The 20,039-nt window shown below is 37.8% G+C and overlaps 1 protein-coding gene across 4 annotated transcripts in view; it reads right to left on the reverse strand.

Moving 5' to 3' along the window:
- The window catches only part of SLC35A3 (solute carrier family 35 member A3), a 77,089-nt gene that overhangs the window by 17,564 nt on the left and 39,486 nt on the right, over positions 1–20,039 (reverse strand). For 2 of the 4 annotated variants that reach the window (XM_003409521.4, XM_064282496.1), the window contains exons 3-6: positions 16,351–16,505; positions 16,147–16,269; positions 9,793–9,964; positions 1,675–1,793 (exon numbers count right to left, since the gene is read on the reverse strand). In XM_003409521.4, the coding sequence (XP_003409569.1) occupies positions 1,675–1,793; positions 9,793–9,964; positions 16,147–16,269; positions 16,351–16,505 (569 nt within the window). The remainder of the gene's footprint in view (positions 1–1,674; positions 1,794–9,792; positions 9,965–16,146; positions 16,270–16,350; positions 16,506–20,039) is intronic. The other 2 variants (XR_010321515.1, XM_064282497.1) reach the window with 1 other exon arrangement.

Consider the following 20,039-nt stretch of genomic DNA (forward strand, 5'->3'; position numbering starts at 1 on the left):
GTTTGTTGTAGTTAAAATGTTACCCCCATTTGCAAATCATATATTAAATAAATTTCAGTCAGTTTCTATTATTGGCTTAATATGATTTTTATTTTAACAATATTAAACATCTCTTATAACCAAAAGACTTCTAGGTTTTGTTCAGTAGCTCTCTATTTTAAAAGGTATTTGACAAACAATAGAGCAGTCAGCAGTTTGTTATAATGGAGCTTGATCATAACATGAAGAACACATTTATCCTCAGCCAATGTAGTGATGACACATCACGCGTTGGGACAAATGTGGGAACAGCAGTCACTCTGAATAGTGAAGTATTTTTACTTTTGAGCAAAAAGTAAATAATTCAAGTCACCTTAGCCTTTCAGTAGCCTCCTAGCTTGGCTTTCTCCCCATTCTAGTCCACCTCTAATTGCTGTCAGATTACTCTTCCTAAAGTACATTGAATCCTTTTTTATCCTTTCTTTAAGAATGCAGAAAGAGAACTTCATGACTAATGCCTCTCAAAAACCAAACTGTGGCTACTTAAATAATGAGGTTTTACTACCTAGTTTTATTTTCTGCCAAACCCTACTTACCAGCTCCCAAATATGGGTTACCCACTTTGCCAATTTTCAACTGCACCTCTCCCTAGGATGGAAGTTTGCTAGAGGAAGTAATGAATTACGCCAGTCAAGAGCACTACATCTTGATGTTTACATTCCGGGTCCCAACACTTCCTGGCAACAATGTCAGTCATCTACTTACTCTCTAGCTGATCCCTCAAACCAGCTCCACCTGATCTTTTTATTTGCTCAAACTTTTAGCCTCTCACTCTCAACAGATGGCTTCCTGTCTTACTTTGCTAGGATAAAAGTCTTCCTACATAAACTCCCCTGACTTACCCTATATCCATTTAAAATTTTCTCTACATTTTTACTTATCTTTGTTTCATTCTCATCTTTTTTTAAAATTATTGTTGTAAAATATATACATAACACAACATTTGCCAATTAACATCACTCTCTGCTATCTTAAATACAGATGTGTCCTTCCAGCATTCCAGAGACAACTATCCTTTGCCACCCACTTTCCAGGACCTTGCTCCTTATACCTGCAAACACCCCCCGAATGGAAGAAGGCTCTATGAGGGCAGTGGTTTGTATCTTCATTTTTGTATACTCCAGAGTACTCAATAAGTATTTTTTTAAAGATGAAATTAGTTACTCAGAACTTTCCATCAGTCCACCCCCAGACAATTTCAAGTTATATATAAACTGAAGTAATTTGACAGGAATATTCCAATATGTAATCACATTATGAGGCTTTGAAATGTTACAGATTTAAATCTCTGTATCTACTCCTTAAGCCTTCAACAGCTGACCACAGACTTCCTGTACAGTAAGATTCGTAGAAAAATCTAAGGTTCTAGTCTTTAACCTCAATTATTTTATTTTGTTAACTATTTTCATTATGTTAAATTTAACAATTTTTTAATTCACAATCCCTTTTCAAAATAAGTTTTTATTTGGGCATTAAGACTAGTTCTATTTTAACTTCTCTGAATAAACTCAGATATAATGAACAATACAGCAGAAGGGACATTTTTACCTTACATCAGTTCACCAGTAGCTACGTCAATTCTCTATAATAAAGTGAAGTTTATTAGCATTAAATATAAGACTTTAAATGCTTTACCTGAAGAACAACAACTATCCAGGTCAGTCGGTTATATCCCTGAAAAAATCCATTCTTTGATACCAATTCACCATCATAAATGTATACACCCATTAATCCAAATATACTCCCAAAGAAACCTAAAAAAATATATAAAGTTTATGTCATATGTGACTTAGTTTGTCTGAAAAGATATTTTTCCATTGATATTCCAAATAAAAAACCCATTTTATATTTATCTTTTCCTTTATGATAAAATTTGACTGCTTAATTTTTATTGGATAGTTATATAAACTTAACAACAAAAGTATACTTATGACTGCAAAAGAAACATATGAGAATATAAAAAAGAGCTGAGATTACCAAATTTGGAATGCTAAAATAATAAAATATATAAATTCCTTGTTTGCAAATCTTTGCAAACAGCTCACTTTTGGCATATTTCATTGATTCTTGTGTCTTCCCAATGCTAGGTCTAGATTTTCATATATTCATACATGAAGGTATAAAACTTAGGCACATAATATAGCATTTTTCCCGTTAAGTTCTGAAATTACAATGAGTAATATCCAAAAAATCCGGGCTAAAAAGCAGTTGATGATAGGCAGCACCAGAACCTGTCCTTACTGACGTCTCAGAGTTAGGGAAAGCAGCTCAGTGAGAGCAAGAGCTACGTCTTGTTCACTGCTGAATCACTCACCTCTACCACAGAGCCTGTCTCTACCCCAGAGCCTGTCTCTACCCCAGAGCCTGTCTCTACCCCAGAGCCTGTCTCTACCCCAGAGCCTGTCAGTCACATATTACTGGATTTAACTGATTTCCAGGAGCACTTCTAGGAAATCAATAAGGAAATGGATGTGTACAGGGGTCACCTTTTATGGGTAGTCTTGGTAAGATATCCAGACAAAAAGTACAAGTTTCTTTATAAAGGGCAGTTTTCTTTATAAAGTCATAAATAATCAAAGTATTCCAAAATGGAAAGGAACTGAAAAAGATGTGAAATGTCCTTTCTAAAATTCCATTTATTCCAGCTCTATCATTTTACAATGTCTAATTTCAAATGTAAAAATAATGCCACCATAATTCAAAATTATAAACACTCCTGAGGATATTAGGTTTTTTTTTTTAATTATAAAAGTAACACTTGAAAATTATTTTAAAAATGTACAGCACAGAAGGGTACAGACATATACATCGGTATGTACGGATCTACTGCATTCTTTCCAACAGCATAATATTTCCTTGTGTGGATGATAACAGTATCAAATACCTATATAACACCATGTGTTAGGAATTTTTCTAAGTGCTTTACATATGTTAAGTCACACAGTCCCATGAGGTAGGTACTTTTATGCCCATTTTATAGATGAAGAAACAGAGGAGGTTAAATGACTTGCCCAAACTCATACTGCTGGTAAATGATTGTTATAGATTGAATTGTGTTCCCAAAAAATATGTGTTGTAAATCTTAACCCCTATACCTATAGGGGAAACCCTGGTGGCGTAGTGGTTAAGTGCTATGGCTGATAACCAAAGGGTTGGCAGTTCAAATTTGCCAGGCGCTCCTTGGAAACTCTATGGGGCAGTTCTACTCTGTCCTATAGGGTCGCTATGAGTCAGAATTGACTCGATGGCACTGGGTTTGGTTTTCGGTTATAGGGTCGCTATGAGTCTGAATTGACTCAATGTCAACAGGTTTGGTTTGGTTCTATAACTGTAGTTATAATCCCATTTGGGAATGGGTTTTCTCTGTTATGTTAATGAGGCAGTATTGGTATGGGGTTCTTAAATCAGTATCTTCCGAGATATAAAAAAGCAGATTGAGCAAGCAAGCAAGGAGGGATGGGGGAAAGATAGAGGCCATGCAACATGACTGTCAAGGAATGTTGTTGTTGTTAGGTACCGTCGAGTCAGCTCTGACTCAAAGTGACCTTATGTACCACAGAATGAAACACTGCCCAGTCCTGCGCCGTCCTTACAATCGTTGTTATGCTTGAGCCATTGTTGCACCCACTGTGTCAACCCATCTCCTTGAGGGTCTTCCTCTTTTCTGCTGACCCTATACTTTACCAAGTATGATATCCTTCTCCAGGGACTGATCGCTCCTGACAACATGTCCAAAGTATGTAAGATGCAGTATCACCATCCTTGCTTCCAAGGAGCATTCTGATTCTACTTCCAGGACAGATTTGTTCATTCTTTTGGCAGTCCATGGTATATTCAATATTCTTCACCTACACCACAATTCAAAGGCATCAATTCTTCTTCGGTCTTCTTATTCATTGTCCAGCTTTCACATGCATATGATGTGACTGAAAATACCATGGCTTGGGTCAGGTGCACCTTAGTCTTAAAGGTGACATCTTTGCTTTTTAACACTACTGAGAAAGACCGCTTTAAAATGACCTTTAAAGAGGTCTTTCGCCAAGGAATAGAAGCTGAAAGAAGACAAGGATCTTCCCCTAGAGCCGACAGAGAGATAAAGCCTTCCCCTAGAGCTGGCACACTGAATTTGGACTTCTAGCCTGCTAAGCTGTAAGAGTAAAGTAGAGAGTCAGTGAAGAAGAGTCAGTGAAGGTCAGTGAAGACCCTTGACAAAATGGACTGACACCATGGCTGCAACAATGGGCTCAAGCATAACAACGACCATGAAGATGCCACAGGACTGGGCAGTATTTCGTTTGGTAGTACATAGGGTCGCTATGAGTCGGAACTGACTCGACGGCACCTAACAACAACAACAAAACTGTGAGAAAATAAATTCCTGTTTGTTAAAGTCATTCACTTGTGGTATTTCTGTTATAGCAGTACTAGGTAATTGAGACAGTGCTGGACTCATGATTTGAACCGAGGCAGTGTTCCTTGGGTGGTACAAATGGTTAACTGCTTGGTGGTGTACTAGTCAAAAGATTGGCAGTTCAAACCCACCCAGAGGTACACTGGAAGATTGGCCTAGCGATCTTCTGAAAGATGACAGCCTTGAAAACCCTGTGGAGCAGTTCTACTCTGCACACATGGAGTTCACATGTGGAGTCAGAATCAACTCAATGGCAACTAAAAGCAACAGTGTGGCTCTGGAGTCCATGATTTAACCATACTGATAATTTATTTAACCAGTCCTCTAAATTGTTGTTTCCTAATCTTTACCACTGTAAACAATGCTAAAATGAATAACCTTGGGCATCTATCTTCATGTTCTTGTGTAAATATATCTGTAGAATATAATCGGATCCAAATGTAGAATTCTTGCATCAAAGCCTGTATGTATTTAATTGCATCCTGAAATTGAGATCCAATAAGGTTATATCGATCTATGTACTCCTACCAACCACATGTGATAAGAGTTCCTGTTTCTTCCTAGCTAACACTGGATATTATCAATTTGCTAATCTCTGATAATTTGATGTTTGAAAAAAATGCTATCACATTGGTTTAATTTCTGTTCTTGTATTTTTGATTCATCTATTCAATGAGATGGTTTGACATAATAGCCACAACAATGCACTCAAACACACCAATGATCAAGATGGCACAGGACCAGGCGATGTTTCATTTTGTTATACATACGGCTGCCAGGAGCCGGGGCCAACTCGACAGCAACTAACGACAACATAACTTATTTAAGTATTCTTTTCAAAACATTGAATCAGTTTACCATTTTTTTCCCATGAGTAATATAGTATGAGGTCAAACTAAAGAATAAGTTCATGGATATTCCTTTTTATCTTACAGTTCAAGAAAATTTTGGGCAACTCACACAACTCTGAATATTCCTTTCTAAAAAAAAAAAATGTTTCCACAATGATCTCAAATCCCATAAGGTATAAGTCACTATTATGCTTTCAAAATACATATGTATAAGTCCTCGTAATATGAATTTAGAAATATGTATACCTTTGTAAGACTCTATAACATTAACTATAAGTCATTAGTAACCTGTTAAGTCATAAGGAGATTATATAGAAAATTTCAGAACTTAGACATAGAAGCATGTGAAGTGTGTAAAGGATGTAAATAACCTTTAAGGTCACTTTGACCTGATGTGCTGTGTTAAAAAAGACATAGCATGCTTAATCTTTGTAAACTAGCATTGAAACAGAACCCTAAAGAACCCGCCTAATTTCCAGCCTTGAAGAGAAGATGCATCATTTGGCTACTCTCTAACTCTGGAGCAGATATAACACTACTACTCTTTAACATCACATGCCCTTGTCGTGTGGACCCAAGGTAGCAAATTCACACATAAACCCTAAATTTCTGCTCACTCACTGACAGAAGGCAGAGACAGAACTAAGATTCTGTCTGCTGCTGCTGACCTTGAACCCTAGCTACGAGGGACCTTTGCCAAGTTCAAAGCCTAATTAATCTTTGCTCCCGAAACCTCTTATTAAAGGTAAAAGCCTGAAGTCTAAAGATTTGAACTCTAACACTGAACTAACGTTGTAGTTGTTAATTCTGATTATCTGGTTCTAAATGAATGTTGTGAGGTTCTTATATGTGTGCCTTGCCATGACTAACTTAGAATAAACTAAACAAGTTTATGCAAGTCAAACTGGAGTATCTATTAATTTTCTGAGATTTCTAAAACCTTGTACAACATTTATATAAATGGTGTACATTTATTAATGCTTACTATATACTTTTCCTCCTGAATGCATTTTATTCTAAGCACTTTACAGGTATTATCTCATTTAATCGTCATAGCAACCTATATGGTAGGTACTGTAATTAAGAACCTTTTATAGATGAGGAAAGCAAAGCAGAGAAAGGTTAGGTAATTTCCTTAAGGTCACACAGCAGTAACTGACAAAAACAGAATTTGCATAGTCTAACTATAAAACCAAGCATTCTTCACAAGTATGCTATAGGCACACTCTTTATGAAATTCAAGATAAAACTGCTTAATGCTTTTGAAGTCTGTGAGCCTTGCCATCTAGAGAAACCAAAGTTTATTAGTGTTTATCAGGGGCAGAAGGGAGGAAGGAAGGTGAGATATAGCTTAAGAAGCACTGAGTTACTGTTTACATGATGGAAAATCTGGCAAAGGATATCGGTGATGGTTGCACAACATGATTAATATAATTGGAGTCACTAAATTGTAACGTGAAGAATGTTGAACTCACAAATGTTGTTATATATATTTGTTATGGATTGAATTATGTTCCACCAAATATGTGTTGCAATCCTAATCCCTATACCTGTGGAAACAATCCATTTGGGAATATGGTTTTCTTTGTTATGTTAATGAGCCTAGAACAGTATAGGATGTGCCCTAAACTTAATTACTTCTGTGTTATAAAAGGAGCCTTGGTGGCACAATAGTTAAGACCTTGGCTTCTAATCAAAAGGTTGGCTGTTCGAATTCAGCAGCTGCTCCTTGGAAACCCCACGGGGCAGTTCTACTCTGTCCTATAGGGTCACTATGAGTCAGAATCAACTCAACGGCAACGGGTTTGGGTTTTTTTGGTCTGAGGTATAAAAACAGCAGACTAGACACAGAACCAAGTGGCACAAAAGGGGAAGACAGAGGCTATCTGATGATGACAGAGGCAGAAGAATCTACAAGCCCAGAAATCCCAAGGATTGGCAGCTACTAGAAGTGGCTCTGTGGGAGATAAGACATGACAACCTGCTCCTGTAAAGATTACAGCCTAGGAAACCCTGTGGGGCAGTTCTGCTCTGTCCTGTAGGGTCGCTATGAGTCAGAATCGTCTTAGCAGCACACCACAACATTAGGAAGCTGAAATAAACAAGAAAGAACCTCCCCCTAGACCACACTCTGAACTGGGACTTCTAGTCTCTTCAACTGTGTGAAAATAAATTTCTGTTCCTTAAAGCCACCCACTCGTGGTGTTTCTGTTATAGCAGCACTAGGAAACTAAGACAATAATTTCACAACAATCAGAAAAAAGAAAAAGCATCTCTTTCATTAAGGGGCACTGAATCTGTTGTGGGTGATGAAAAACTTGGAACCAGATAGTGGTGATGGTTGCACAAATGGCAAACAAATCTCACTCACTTAATTGTACACACAGAAATGGTTGAAATGGCAAATGTTTTATTATGTATGTTGTTGTTAGGTGACATTGAGTTGGTTTTCGACTCATAGCAACCCCGTGTGACAGAGTAAAACTGCCCCATAGGGTTTTCTAGGCTGTAATCTTTACAAGAGCAGATCACCAGGTCTTTCTCCCACAGACCTACTAGGTAAGTTTGAACTGCCAACCTTTTGGCTAACAGCTGAGCACTTAACCATTGTGTGACCACGGCTCCTTATAGATATCTCACCACAACAAAAAAAATGTTTTCAAATATATTTCTTTTGCATGTTCTTAAGAAAAAAAAAAAAACTCAATACATTTCTACAAATTTTGTAGAGAAACAGATAAATTCTATGTGATATAATATTCGTTCTGTTCATTATCACATTACTCGAAAATAGCTGGAAAGATGCTTTGTAAGGTTTGCTTGGGATGGTTTGACTTAAATACAGGCCATTAAAAGTACAGTCAGTTCTCTGGTGATGAGAACGGTAACATAGAATGAGGGTGAAGTGTATGTACACAGCCTGACAAAGGTAAACGATGTCACTAAAAAGTACATAACAAAAGGACTACTTGGTATTTGCTATGGCATATATAATTCACTGAGTAGGGCCTAAAGAGGCTTGTATGACTGTTGATAAAGAGACATGGTATTGGTGTAGACAGAAAAAAAAACTGGTTTCAAAAATGAGCCCCATCATCACAAGGGCAGACGTTAAAATAGATTGTGTTGATTTGCAGCATCTTCCAGGATGAATATATGCCAAGAATCATATTAAGGGTTAGAATCTTTGTATGAAGAGTTACATGTTACTGTCTTAGTTATTGGAAACCCTGGTGGTGTAGTGGTTAAGAGCTATGGCTGCTAACCAAAAGGTCGGCAGTTCAAATCCACCAGGCGCTCCTTGGAAACTCTATGGGGCAATTCCACCCTGTCCTATAGGTTCGCTATGAGTCAGAATCAACTCAACAACAACGTGTTTGATTTTTGGTTTGGGTCTTAGTGCTGCTATAACAGAAATACCACAAGTGGATGACTTTAACAAACAGAAATTTATTCTCTCACAGTTTAGGAGGCTAGAAGTCCAAATTCAGGGTACCTGCTCCAGGGGATGGCTTTCTCTCTCTCTCTCTCAGCTCTGGAGGAAGGTCCTTATCATCAATACTCCTTTGGTCTAGGAGCTTCTCAGTGCACGGACCCTGGGTCCAAAGGACATGATCCGCTCCTGGCTTTTCTTGCTTAGTGGTAATGAGGTCCCTCTCTTTTCTGCTTGATTCTCTCTTTTATATCTCAAAAGAGATTGACTCAAAATACAACCTAATCCTGTAGATTGAGTCCTGCCTCACTGGCATAACTGCCTCTAATCCTGCCTCAATAAACATCATAGAGGTTAGAATTTACAACACATAGGATAATCACATCAGATCACAAAGTGGTGGACAACCACACAATGCTGGGAATCATGGCCTAGCCAAGTTAATACTCATTTTGGGGGGACACAATTCAATCCAAAACAGCCACATTACTATAAATAGTTTGAACATTTTATTCAACCCATTGTTCAAATAAAGGCAGTCCTTCAATACGTGGGATTTTTTTTTTTCTTTTAAACTACTTACCTTCAGCTGGTGTTCCCTGCATGTATCGCCAATACTGGCCTACTAACTGCCACCAGTTGGAATCAACTGTATGGCAACGAGCTTTTACCTTCAATTAGGAAAGTGACTCAGGGATTTTTTTAAAGATCCAAAACAAAACATTTTGAAATAAAAAAGCCAATTAAGATGTTAGAAGCCAAAGGTACATTATTTCAATTTCCTCTACTTAATCCTGTTTCTTATAGATATAATATATAAGTAATTTGCAACATCTTCTAAGAAAGAAGTAGCAACCAATGATAAAGTTACTAAGACTCCAAATGGTGAGGACAGAAACAGTCATCACCCTTACATCATAGGCTTAAAATTCTATATTCTTGAATAAAGACATCCACTTAAAACAAATTTTTTAAAGACAAAAAAAAAAATTGCCAGACATTTGGATCAATAGAATATTTTCTGTGAGGCTTATTTAAAGATGTATAGAAAAACTTACCAAGCTGAATGTTTCTTATCCACACTGATTGTTTTGTCTCTTTTAAGATTTTCTCAAAGTAAACTCCAGCAAAGCCACTTGAAAAACATGCTATGAGAACTGCCATGAGGCCTACAAATTGAGAGCCAGCCGAAAGCTCCTTAGAATTAAGTTCTTGAGAATCTGAAGGCCACTGAACAAAAAGAAAAACAAAATTGAAGTTTAATTCTTTTAATATTTTACAACATGCATATTTAGAGCCCACTCTCAGACCTTAAGATAAAATCTCAAGCAATATCATTCTTAAGAATTGCAGAGAAGAGCTTTTGAAAGAAAACCTTAGAATCATGTGATTTTTCCCCCTACAATGATAATAAATTACAGCTTATAATTAAAAAAAAAATACCAAGAGATAATACTTTATACTTTACCTCTATAGAGACTAATCCATTACTTTGAGATAGTTCTCTAAAACTTAATTAAGAGGCACCATTTTAAATAGAAGTAGATGAAAGAATAAGAATCTTATATTCCTTCTGCTGCCTTAGCAAAAGCAGGGGAAAAAAATAATAATAAAGGCAAGTTGGTGGAAAGTGAACCTCAAACATTGTCAAGGAAAGACAGACCATCAGAAAATGAAGGAAAACTTTGGATATACTAGGAAAAGTATGTGTTGAAAGTGTGGACAGAATTTTTAATTTTCATGGAATCTAGACTTTCTGGAGCCACAGCAGTTTAAATGACCCACCTCAACTATTTCCCTGAGGAAACTGTTACTGTGAGGTAATCTTTCTGAGCTGAAAGTGTTTTCCTAAAAGCCATCTTTAAGTGAAACAACAATCTAAGCTTAATTAAAAAAAACACTTGCCTTGGGCACTGTGCTGTTTTAAAGAACTATCTGCATGCAGTCAGTTTTGACAAAAGCAATTCCAAAGGTCAGACTAGAAGCTATGTTTTAAGGTCAATCAGTAATTATTTGAATTGTTACAGAATACTGCATGTCCACAAGTTATTGTGTAAATACTATTCTGGCCCCGTTTCTGTGGCAATGTATAATTACTAGTGATAAGCTGGGGTAGAAAAATCTGTGAGGGGTTGTTCTTTTTTGGAATTTAGTCAGAAATATTGTCTCAATTTGAAACTCGTATATTAAATAAACTTTAATCAATTTTTATATTATTATTTGGCTTATTATTTTTAACAGAAGGGACTCCAAGGCCACTGTACCAGGTACCACAATCTAGCATGACACCCTATGACTTAGATGTTAAACCCATTGCTGTTGTGTCAAATCTGACTCATAGTGACCCCACAGGACAGAGCAGAACTGCCCTGTAGGGTTTCCAAGGCTGTATATCTTTTATTTTTTTTAATTGTGCTTTAGATGAAGGTTTACAGAACAAACTAGTTTCTCATTAAACAATTAGTACACATACTGCTTGGTGACATGGGTTGTGAACCTCACAACATGTCAACACTCTCCCCTTCTTGACCTCGGGTTCCCCATTACCAGGTCTCCTGTCCCCTCCTGCCTTCTTGTCCTTGCCCCTGGGGTAGTGTGCCCATTTAATCTCATTTTATTTTATGGGCCTATCTAAACGTTGGTTGAAGGGTGGGTGAACCTAAGGAGTGACTTCATTACCGAGCTAGAAGGGTGTCCGGGGCCCCTTCTCTTGGGGTTACTCCAATCTCTGTCAGACCAGTTAAGTCTGGTTTTTGTTTTTGTTTTGTTTTGTTGTGAGTTAGAATTTTGTTCTACATTTTTCCAAGGGTGTAAATCATTACAGAAGCGGACTGCCACATCCTTCTCCCGCAGAGTGGCTGGTGGGTTAAGCCACCAACATTTCGGTGTACAGCTGAGCACTTTAACCACTGTACCACCAGGGCTTCTTCTACTTGGATGTCACTGACCCTTAATCTAATGAATTAATATCCTATAACTACTGTTAAATTTTCTTTTATACCTACTCCCTCACTCCTCTGCTTGATCTTCTACTAGCTGGACTTCTTAAACACTTTTCTTCCTGAAACTAGTTTTCATGGCTATTGAAGACTTCTCAATCAATGTGTAAAGTAGCTTTCAGTAGCACAATTGTTCATTCTCCATCCTGCTTGCCTTCACTGCAGCACACCAAACTCACTGCTGTCAAGTTAATTCTGACTCAGCAACCCTGTAGGATAGGGCAGAATTGCCCCATAGGGTTTCCAAGGCTGTAAATCCTTATGGAAGCAAACTGTCACATCTTTTTCCTGTGGAGTGGCTAGGGGTTCGAAATCACCAACCTTTTGGTTAACAGCTGAGCACTTTATCCACTGCACCACCAGGACTCCTACACACTGACATTATCTACTTATTCCTTGCCTCTTGAAGCCACCTGCACTTTTCCTTAGTCCTCGGCTCTCCAATCTTTTTATCTGTGTTGCTCAATAGACCTTCTGTGATGATGGAAATGTTCTATATTTGTGCTGTCCAATATGGTAGTAACTACCCACATGTGGTTACTGAGCATTTGAAATGTGGCTACTGTGAATGAGGACCTGAAATTTTTTATCTTCTTTTAATTAATTTAAATTTAAATAGCCACATGTGGCTTGTGACTATAATACTGGACAGCACAGCTCTACTGCATTATGGTCTATACCAACCTCGTTGCCTGACGGAAGCTGACAGAAGCAGTGACATCTCTCCTGAGCTCAAATCCACGATTTCAACAGCCTGCTGTCCAGAAGCTTAACTCCCTAAAACCAATGTGATTAAAATTTACTCATCCCTCTCCAAAACATATATACCTTTTGATGCCTTTATTTCTATTTAAAATGCCACCATTCAAACCTAGGTCTTTTTAATCTCCTTGATCTCTCTTCCCTATATTTATTAGACTCGAAGTCATAGTGATTCTTCCTTTATAACAACTTTTACATCACTGCTCTGGAATATTCTAGTCTAACTGGCCGATTTATGTCTCTATCATGCTTTCTAACTGCTCTCCATTCCTCCAGTCTTTTTCCCCACCAGCCTGCCCAGCACTCCTACGTAATGTCTCTGATATGCTTCTCTCCCTTCTAAATCTCCCATGAAGCCTTACAGTCTAACCTCCTAGCTCAGTACTGAAGGCCACATATAACTTGGTAACCAATTTGTATTTTATAATTTCATTTTTACTTTTCTTTTGTCAATCCTTTATTCCAATCAAATAAGTTAATTACCATTCCTTGATGTGTCTTGTGCTTATCCACATTTGTTTGTTTTTTAACATCAGCCCCTTTTTCTGATGCTTCAGGCTTACTATAAAACACAGAATATTGGAAAAAGCATAAAACTTTGGAGCCGAAGTTTTTTTTTTTTTTTTTTCCTTCAAATATTTAATTTCTGGTGAAAATATACACATCAAAACACACTCATATTCAACAGTTTCTAGACATAATGATCAGTGACATTGGTTACATCTTCATATTGTGTCAACATTCTCATTATTTCTGTTCTAGTTGTTTCATTCTCATAAACTCCCTGCTCCCCAGTACTCTCATCTATGCTTTAAAATAGCTATTGTTCATTTGGTCTTATATAATTTTTTAAAAGAATGCAATACTCAGGGATGATAATCTACTTTTTGAACTAAACTGTTACTTAGTTTAAAGCTGACAACAGAGGATAGTTTCAATTCAAGGTCTGAAGAGTAACTCAGGGCCATAGTCTCAGGGACTCCTCCAGCCTCAACAGGTCCAGTTAAGTCTGATTCTTCAAGAATTTGAAATCCTGTTTCACATTTTTCTCCCCTTCTATCAGGATCCATTTACTGTGTCCCTGATCAAAACATTCGGCAGTGGTAGTCAGGCATCATCAAGTTCTTCTGCTCTCAATGTAGAGGAGGCAGTGCTTCATGGAGACAATTAGTCCTGTAGTCTGGTTCCTTCTCTCACTCTTGGGGCTTCCTTCTTTCTCTTTTGTTCCAGATGAATTCGGACAAATTGCTGTGTCTTACATGGCTGCTCATAAGCTTTTAAGACCCCAGACACTACTCACCATACTGGGAGGTGGAACATAAAATGTTTTAAGGAGTTCTAATTCTGGCTCTGCCACTAGTACTAGACATGAGGTCCTAAGCAATTTACTTAACCTCTCTGAGCTGCAGTGTCTGCTTCTGTAAATTGGGGAGAATATCTAGTCTTAAATGGTTATCTGTTACATGATACAATACTATTTAAGGACTGAGCAGAGTGCCTGGCATATGACAGGTAGTCAATATGCAGATTTCATTACAACTAGTATCTTTCAAAAACTAATTCAAATTCAACCTCCTCCCTGAAGCCTTCCCAGAAGTGATCTTTTTTCCCGAAGCTAACCAAAAAGTTAGCAACCAAGCAGTTAGCATCCACCAGCCATTCCTTGGAAACCGTATGAGGCAGTTCTACTCTGTCCTATAGGATCGCTATGAGTTGAAATTGGCCCAGTGGCAATGGATTTGGGTTTTTTTTCATTTGATAGTACAACCTACAGTATATAAAACCAGTTGACAACTAATCATGCAGAAAGAAATGTCATGTGTTTTTCCTAATCTTTAACTATGCTTAAAATCATGCCATTAGTTCAGTTTAGTTCAACAAATGTTTATAGTGCATTGTTATATTGCAGGCACTGGGCTAGGCGCTAGAAATGGAAGGAGCAATGAACACAGATGCTGCCTTCTAGGAACTTAAAATCTGGTTATAGTGGTAAATACGGAAATATAAACGAGCATCTAACTCTAATGTGAGTACTATGGAAAATATCTGTACAGGTACTATGGTAGAAGAGAAGTAAGAGTAAATACTCATTTTGGGTTGTTAGGTAGATCCCCTGGTAGAGGTGATGCCTCAACTGAGTCGTTAAGAATGAGTAGGAGTTAGCCAGGCAAAGGGAGGTTAGGAGGAGGGGTAGAGAAAGGGGGCAGAAGTCATCCTAGATAGAAAAAGGAAAATGAATAAAATGTATGGATGCATAAAGTAGCCTCAGCAAGCAGTTCAGGAGTTCAGAGTGTGAAGGGTGGAGTAGAAGAAATGAGTTTGGAGCTGTGGGTGCATTATGGAAGGTCCAGTGAATCATGCTTACTATTCTGGGCTTTATACTCTAGGGTAAAAACCTCAGTTATTTTCTTATCATCTTCGTCATTTTTACCAAATTCATGTCTCACCTGAACTATTAATAACTTGATATTTTAATTTAAACCAACTCATGTTTAAAAACTTAATGCCTAATTTATTGGCTTGTCTTAAGCAATATCTATCAAAATATAGGTCTTGATATATCAGTCATATTTTTGTATTGCCCATTAAAATAAATAGCTATTAAAAATATTTATTCAAGATATGTATGCCACACTCAGGGGAAAGTAACAGGGGCCCTCTGGATGGCAGGAAAGTGACAAGAGGATTTGCTTTAGATAGACCACAGTGGTGACTAAGTAGAGGCTGAATTTTGGGGGATAGGTAAGATGAGTAAAAAAACTAGTTGGAGGCAAAAGATCAAGTGAGAAATAAGGAAGGTGAACTACGGAAGTGACAATAGAGAGAACCAGGCAAGGAGAGAATCAAAAGTATTAGAAAGCAGAAACGGAAACGCCTTAGTGATTGATTAGATAAACTGATAGAAATCTAAGACAGCTCCCAGGCTGAGTAAATAATGATTGGAAAAAATAGAAACAAGAACAGGTTTGGTGGAGAGGAGATAAAGTTTAATTTTAGATATGCTGTTTATAAGGCCTATTGAACAGCCAAGCAAAAACGCCAGCAGGCTTTTACATATGCAAAATCTGAAAGTACAGCAATAATCAGTGCTAATAACACAGTCTGAGGAATCATTGGCATGTAGGTGTTAATAAAAACCTCCAGAATGAATGGAATCTCAAAAGATAAGGCCTCGAATCAAGAGAAGTAACAAGCATAGGAGCAGTCCCATTATCTACCTTGGAAAACTCAATGTCTAAGGGGAGTATCAGGGAAGAAGACTCCATTAAGGAAAGCGATAAGGAATCTCTTGAAAGCTATGAGAAGAACCAGGAAAGAATGTATCAGGGAAGCTGATAGACAATAAGAAGGGAGTGGTTAATAATCTCAAATATTCCAGACATACAGTAAAAATCCGCTTTGTTTTACAGGCAGTGTCACGTCTTCCTAACTAAATTGTTCAATTCTTTGTATCAAATGTTTTGGCTTTTAATCCATTTCTTTGTACCACTTACAGTGCCACGAAGGAAGATGTCTGAAATTATCTGTCAATTGTGAAGAACAAGCATTTATTTGCTTCAACAAATAATAGTATCATATCCTGCATTCACAATCAATAAGGTTTTGAAACTGTGATAAAAAATGAAAGCTATACGTATCTTGAATAGTTACCTGTACAAAAGCAACTCCTGTCATCAAAATTACTAGGGAGAGCCACTGGTACACACCTAATTTTTTACTAAGCATAGACACAGAAAATAATGCCGTTGTAAGAATTTTCAACTGATATGTGACCTGGAAAAAAAAAAAAAGCAGACAGTTAATATTATTATCATTTGTTTTTTTAAAGGACTATTAGAAATATATTTGAAGTACCTGATAAGTAGCTGCATCTAGATTTGACAGTGCCACGTAGAGTAAATTATTCTGAAGAGTATATATTCCTGATGGAATAGCAAGTTTAAGTGTTTCCATAGGTTTATTAAGAATTTCATCATGTAGTACTCGATTCAGCGCTCTTGGGCTATATTCTAGACAAAACATACAAAATGGAAAAATCAGTCATTAACTCTGAATAAGTTATATACCCTCAAAGTCTCAGCATTCTCATCTGTAAAAAAAGGAAATTTGGCTACAGGCTAAGATATTTCTAGGTTTGAAATATATTTTTATGATGCTAATTTCAAATATTAAATATTATAAAGTAACATTAAAAAGGACATTATACTTATATTCTTTCATTTTGATAAATAACCAAATTAATCATATACACACCCCTATATTTATGATAACCAAAAGTCCAACATACTATAGGCATACCTCGTTTTATCGTGCTTCACTTAACTGCACTTTGCAGATATTGTGTTTTTACAAATTGAAGGTTTGTGGCAACGCTGCATCAAGCAAGTTTATCAGCGCCATTTTTCCAGCAGCATGTGCTCGCTTCATCTCTCTGTCACACAACATTTCAACTTTTTCATCATTATTATATCTGTTATGGCCATCTGTCATCAATGATCTTTGATGCTACTTTTGTAACTGTTTTGGAGCACCACGAACTGCACCCATATAAAACGGCAAACTTCATCAATAAATGTTGTGTGTGTTCTGACTGCTCCACCGACCAGCTGTTCCTCATCTCTGTCCCTCTCCTCAGGACTCCCTGTTCCCTAAGACATAACAATACTGAAATTAGGCCAATTAATAACCCTACGATGGCCTCTAAGAGTTCAAAGCGAAAGGGAGAGTCATACATCTCTCACTTTAAATGAAAAATTAAGAAATGATTAAGCTTAGTGAGGAAGGCTACTCTAGTAAACACATGAATGATAAAAAAGCAGAACAGCCTTATTGCTTATATGGAGAAAGTTTTAGTGGCCTGGATAGAAGATCAAACCAGTCACAACATTCCCCTAAGCCAAAGCCTAATCCAGAGCAAGGCCCTAACTCTCTTCAATTCTACGAAGGCTAAGAGAGGTGAGGAAGCTGCAAAAGGTAAGTTGGAAGCTAGCAGAGGTTGGTTCGAGAGGTTTAAGGAAAGAAGCCGTCTCCACAACATAAAAGTGCGAGGTAAAGCAGGAAGTGCTGATGTAGGAGCTGAATCAAGTCATCCAGAAGATCTAGCTGAGATGACTGATGAAGGTGGCTAGGTTAAACAACAGACTTTCAATGTACACAAAACAGCCTCATACCGGAAGAAGATGCCATTTAAGACTTCCATAGCTGGAGAGCAAAAGTCAATACCTGGCTTCAAGGCTTCAAAGGACAGGCTGACTCTCCTGTTAGGGGCTAATGCAGCTGGTGACTTTAAGTTGAAGTCAATGCTCATTTACCATTGCAAAAATCCTGGGGCCCTTAAGATTTATGCTAAATCTACTCTGCCTGTGCTCTGTAAATAGAACACCAAAGCCTGGATGACAGTGCATCTGTTTACAACATGGTTTACTGAATAATTTAAGCCCACTGTTGAGACCTACTGCTCAGAAAAAAAGATTCCCCATTCAAAATATTACTGCTCATTGACAATGCACCTGGTCACCCAAGAGCTCTGATGGAGATGTACAAGGAGATTAATGTTGCTCTCATGCCTGTGAACACCACATCCATTCTGCAGCCCATGGATCAAGGATTAAGTTTGATTTTCAAGTTTATTATTTAAGAAATACATTTTGGAAGGCTATAGCTGCCATAGACGGTGACTCCTCTGATGGATCTGGGCAAAGGAAATCAAAAACCTTCTGGAAAGGAGTCAGCATTTTAGATGCCATTAAGAACATTTCACAGGAGGAGGTCAAAATATCAACATTAACAGGAGTTTGGAAAAAGTTGATTCCAACCCTCATGGATGACTTGGAGGGGTTCAAGACTTCAGTGGAGGAAATAATTGCAAATGTGGTGAAAACAGCAAGAGAACTAGAATTAGAACTGAAGCCTGAAGATGTGACTGAATTAGTGCAATCTCATGATAAAACTTTAATGAATGAGGAGTTGCTTCTTTATGGATGAGCAAAGTTTCTTGAGATGGAATCTACTCCTGGTAAAGATGCTATGAACATGGTTGAATGACAACAGAGGATTTAGAATATTACATAAGCTTAATTGACAAAGCAGTGGCAGGCTTTGACAGGACTGACTCCAATTTTGAAAGCAGCTCTACTTTGGGTAAAATGCTATCAAACAGCATTGTGTGCTAGAGAAATCTTTCATGAAAGGAAGAGTCAATCGACACAGCAAACGTCAAGGTTGTCTTAAGAAATTGCCACAGCCACCCCAACCTTCAGCAACCAGCTCCCTGGTAGGTCCGCAGCCATCAACACTGAGGCAAGACCCTCCACCAGCAAAAACGATTATGACTTCATGAAGGCGCAGGTGATGGTTAGCATTCTTTAGCAATAAAGTATTTTTTAATTAAGGTATTTTCTTGGTTATCTATTGCTGCTATAACAAAAATAAGAGTGGATGGCTTTAACAAGGAGAAATTTATTCTCTCACAGTCTTGGAGGCTACAAGTTCAAATTCAGGGCGTCAGCTCCAGGGGAAGGCTTTCTCTCTCGGCTCTGGAGGAAGGTCCTTGTCATCAATCTTCTGCTGGACTAGGAGCCTCTCTGCACAGGAACCCTGGGTCCAAAGTACGTGCTCTGCTCCCAGTGCTTCTTCCTTGGTGGTGTGAGGTCCCCCCTATCTGCTGGCTTCCCTTTATCTCTTTTAAGATAAAAGGTGGTGCAGGCCACACCACAGGGATAATCCCTTTACGTTGGATCAGGGAAGTGACCTTAGATAGGGTGTTACAATTCCCATCCTAATTCTCTTTAACATAAAATTACAATCACAAAATGGAGGGCAACCACACAATACTGGGAATCATGGCCTAATCAAGTTGACACATATTTTGTTGGGGGGACACAATTCAATCCATGAGAGGTATGTACATTTTTTTCAGACATTATGCTACTGCACACTTAATAGACTACAGTATAGTATAAACATAACCTTTATATGCATTGGGAAATCAAAAAATTCATGTGACTCACTTTATTGCAGTGGTCTGGCACCGAACCCGCAATATCTCTGAGGTGTGCTTGTAATTTGTCAGCTAAGCAGTCTTATTTTATTGTAGCAATATGATAAAATTTTGTATTTTGTGCATTCCGTTTTATCATCAGCCATCCCTGCCAACTAACAATTGTGAAGACTTTAATCATGAAAAGAAGACACATCAGTTAGGGAGTAGGTTTGGCTGCAAACAAGATAAAACCCAACTAACACTGTCTTAAACCCATGGGGATTTGTCTCACATAGCATGAGTCAGGTCCAGCAGTTCAGTGATGCCATCATGGATCCAGGATCTCTCTCTCTCTTTTCACTTTGCCATCCTGAGTATATACTGGCTTTTATCTTCATGTTTTTCATTTCTTGTCTACATGTTTATCGCAACAAGGTCACCAAATGACTGCTGCGCTTCTGGTTCTTTTTTAAGGCAGCAAGAAGGAAGTGGAAGTAGCATGCCCTTCAGGGATCTGCTTCTCTCTCAATGACAAAGATTGTGCTGCATAGGTACCCCTAGC

Source organism: Loxodonta africana, chromosome 3, assembly GCF_030014295.1.
Source record: "Loxodonta africana isolate mLoxAfr1 chromosome 3, mLoxAfr1.hap2, whole genome shotgun sequence".
Classification (NCBI taxonomy): Eukaryota; Metazoa; Chordata; class Mammalia; order Proboscidea; family Elephantidae; genus Loxodonta; species Loxodonta africana.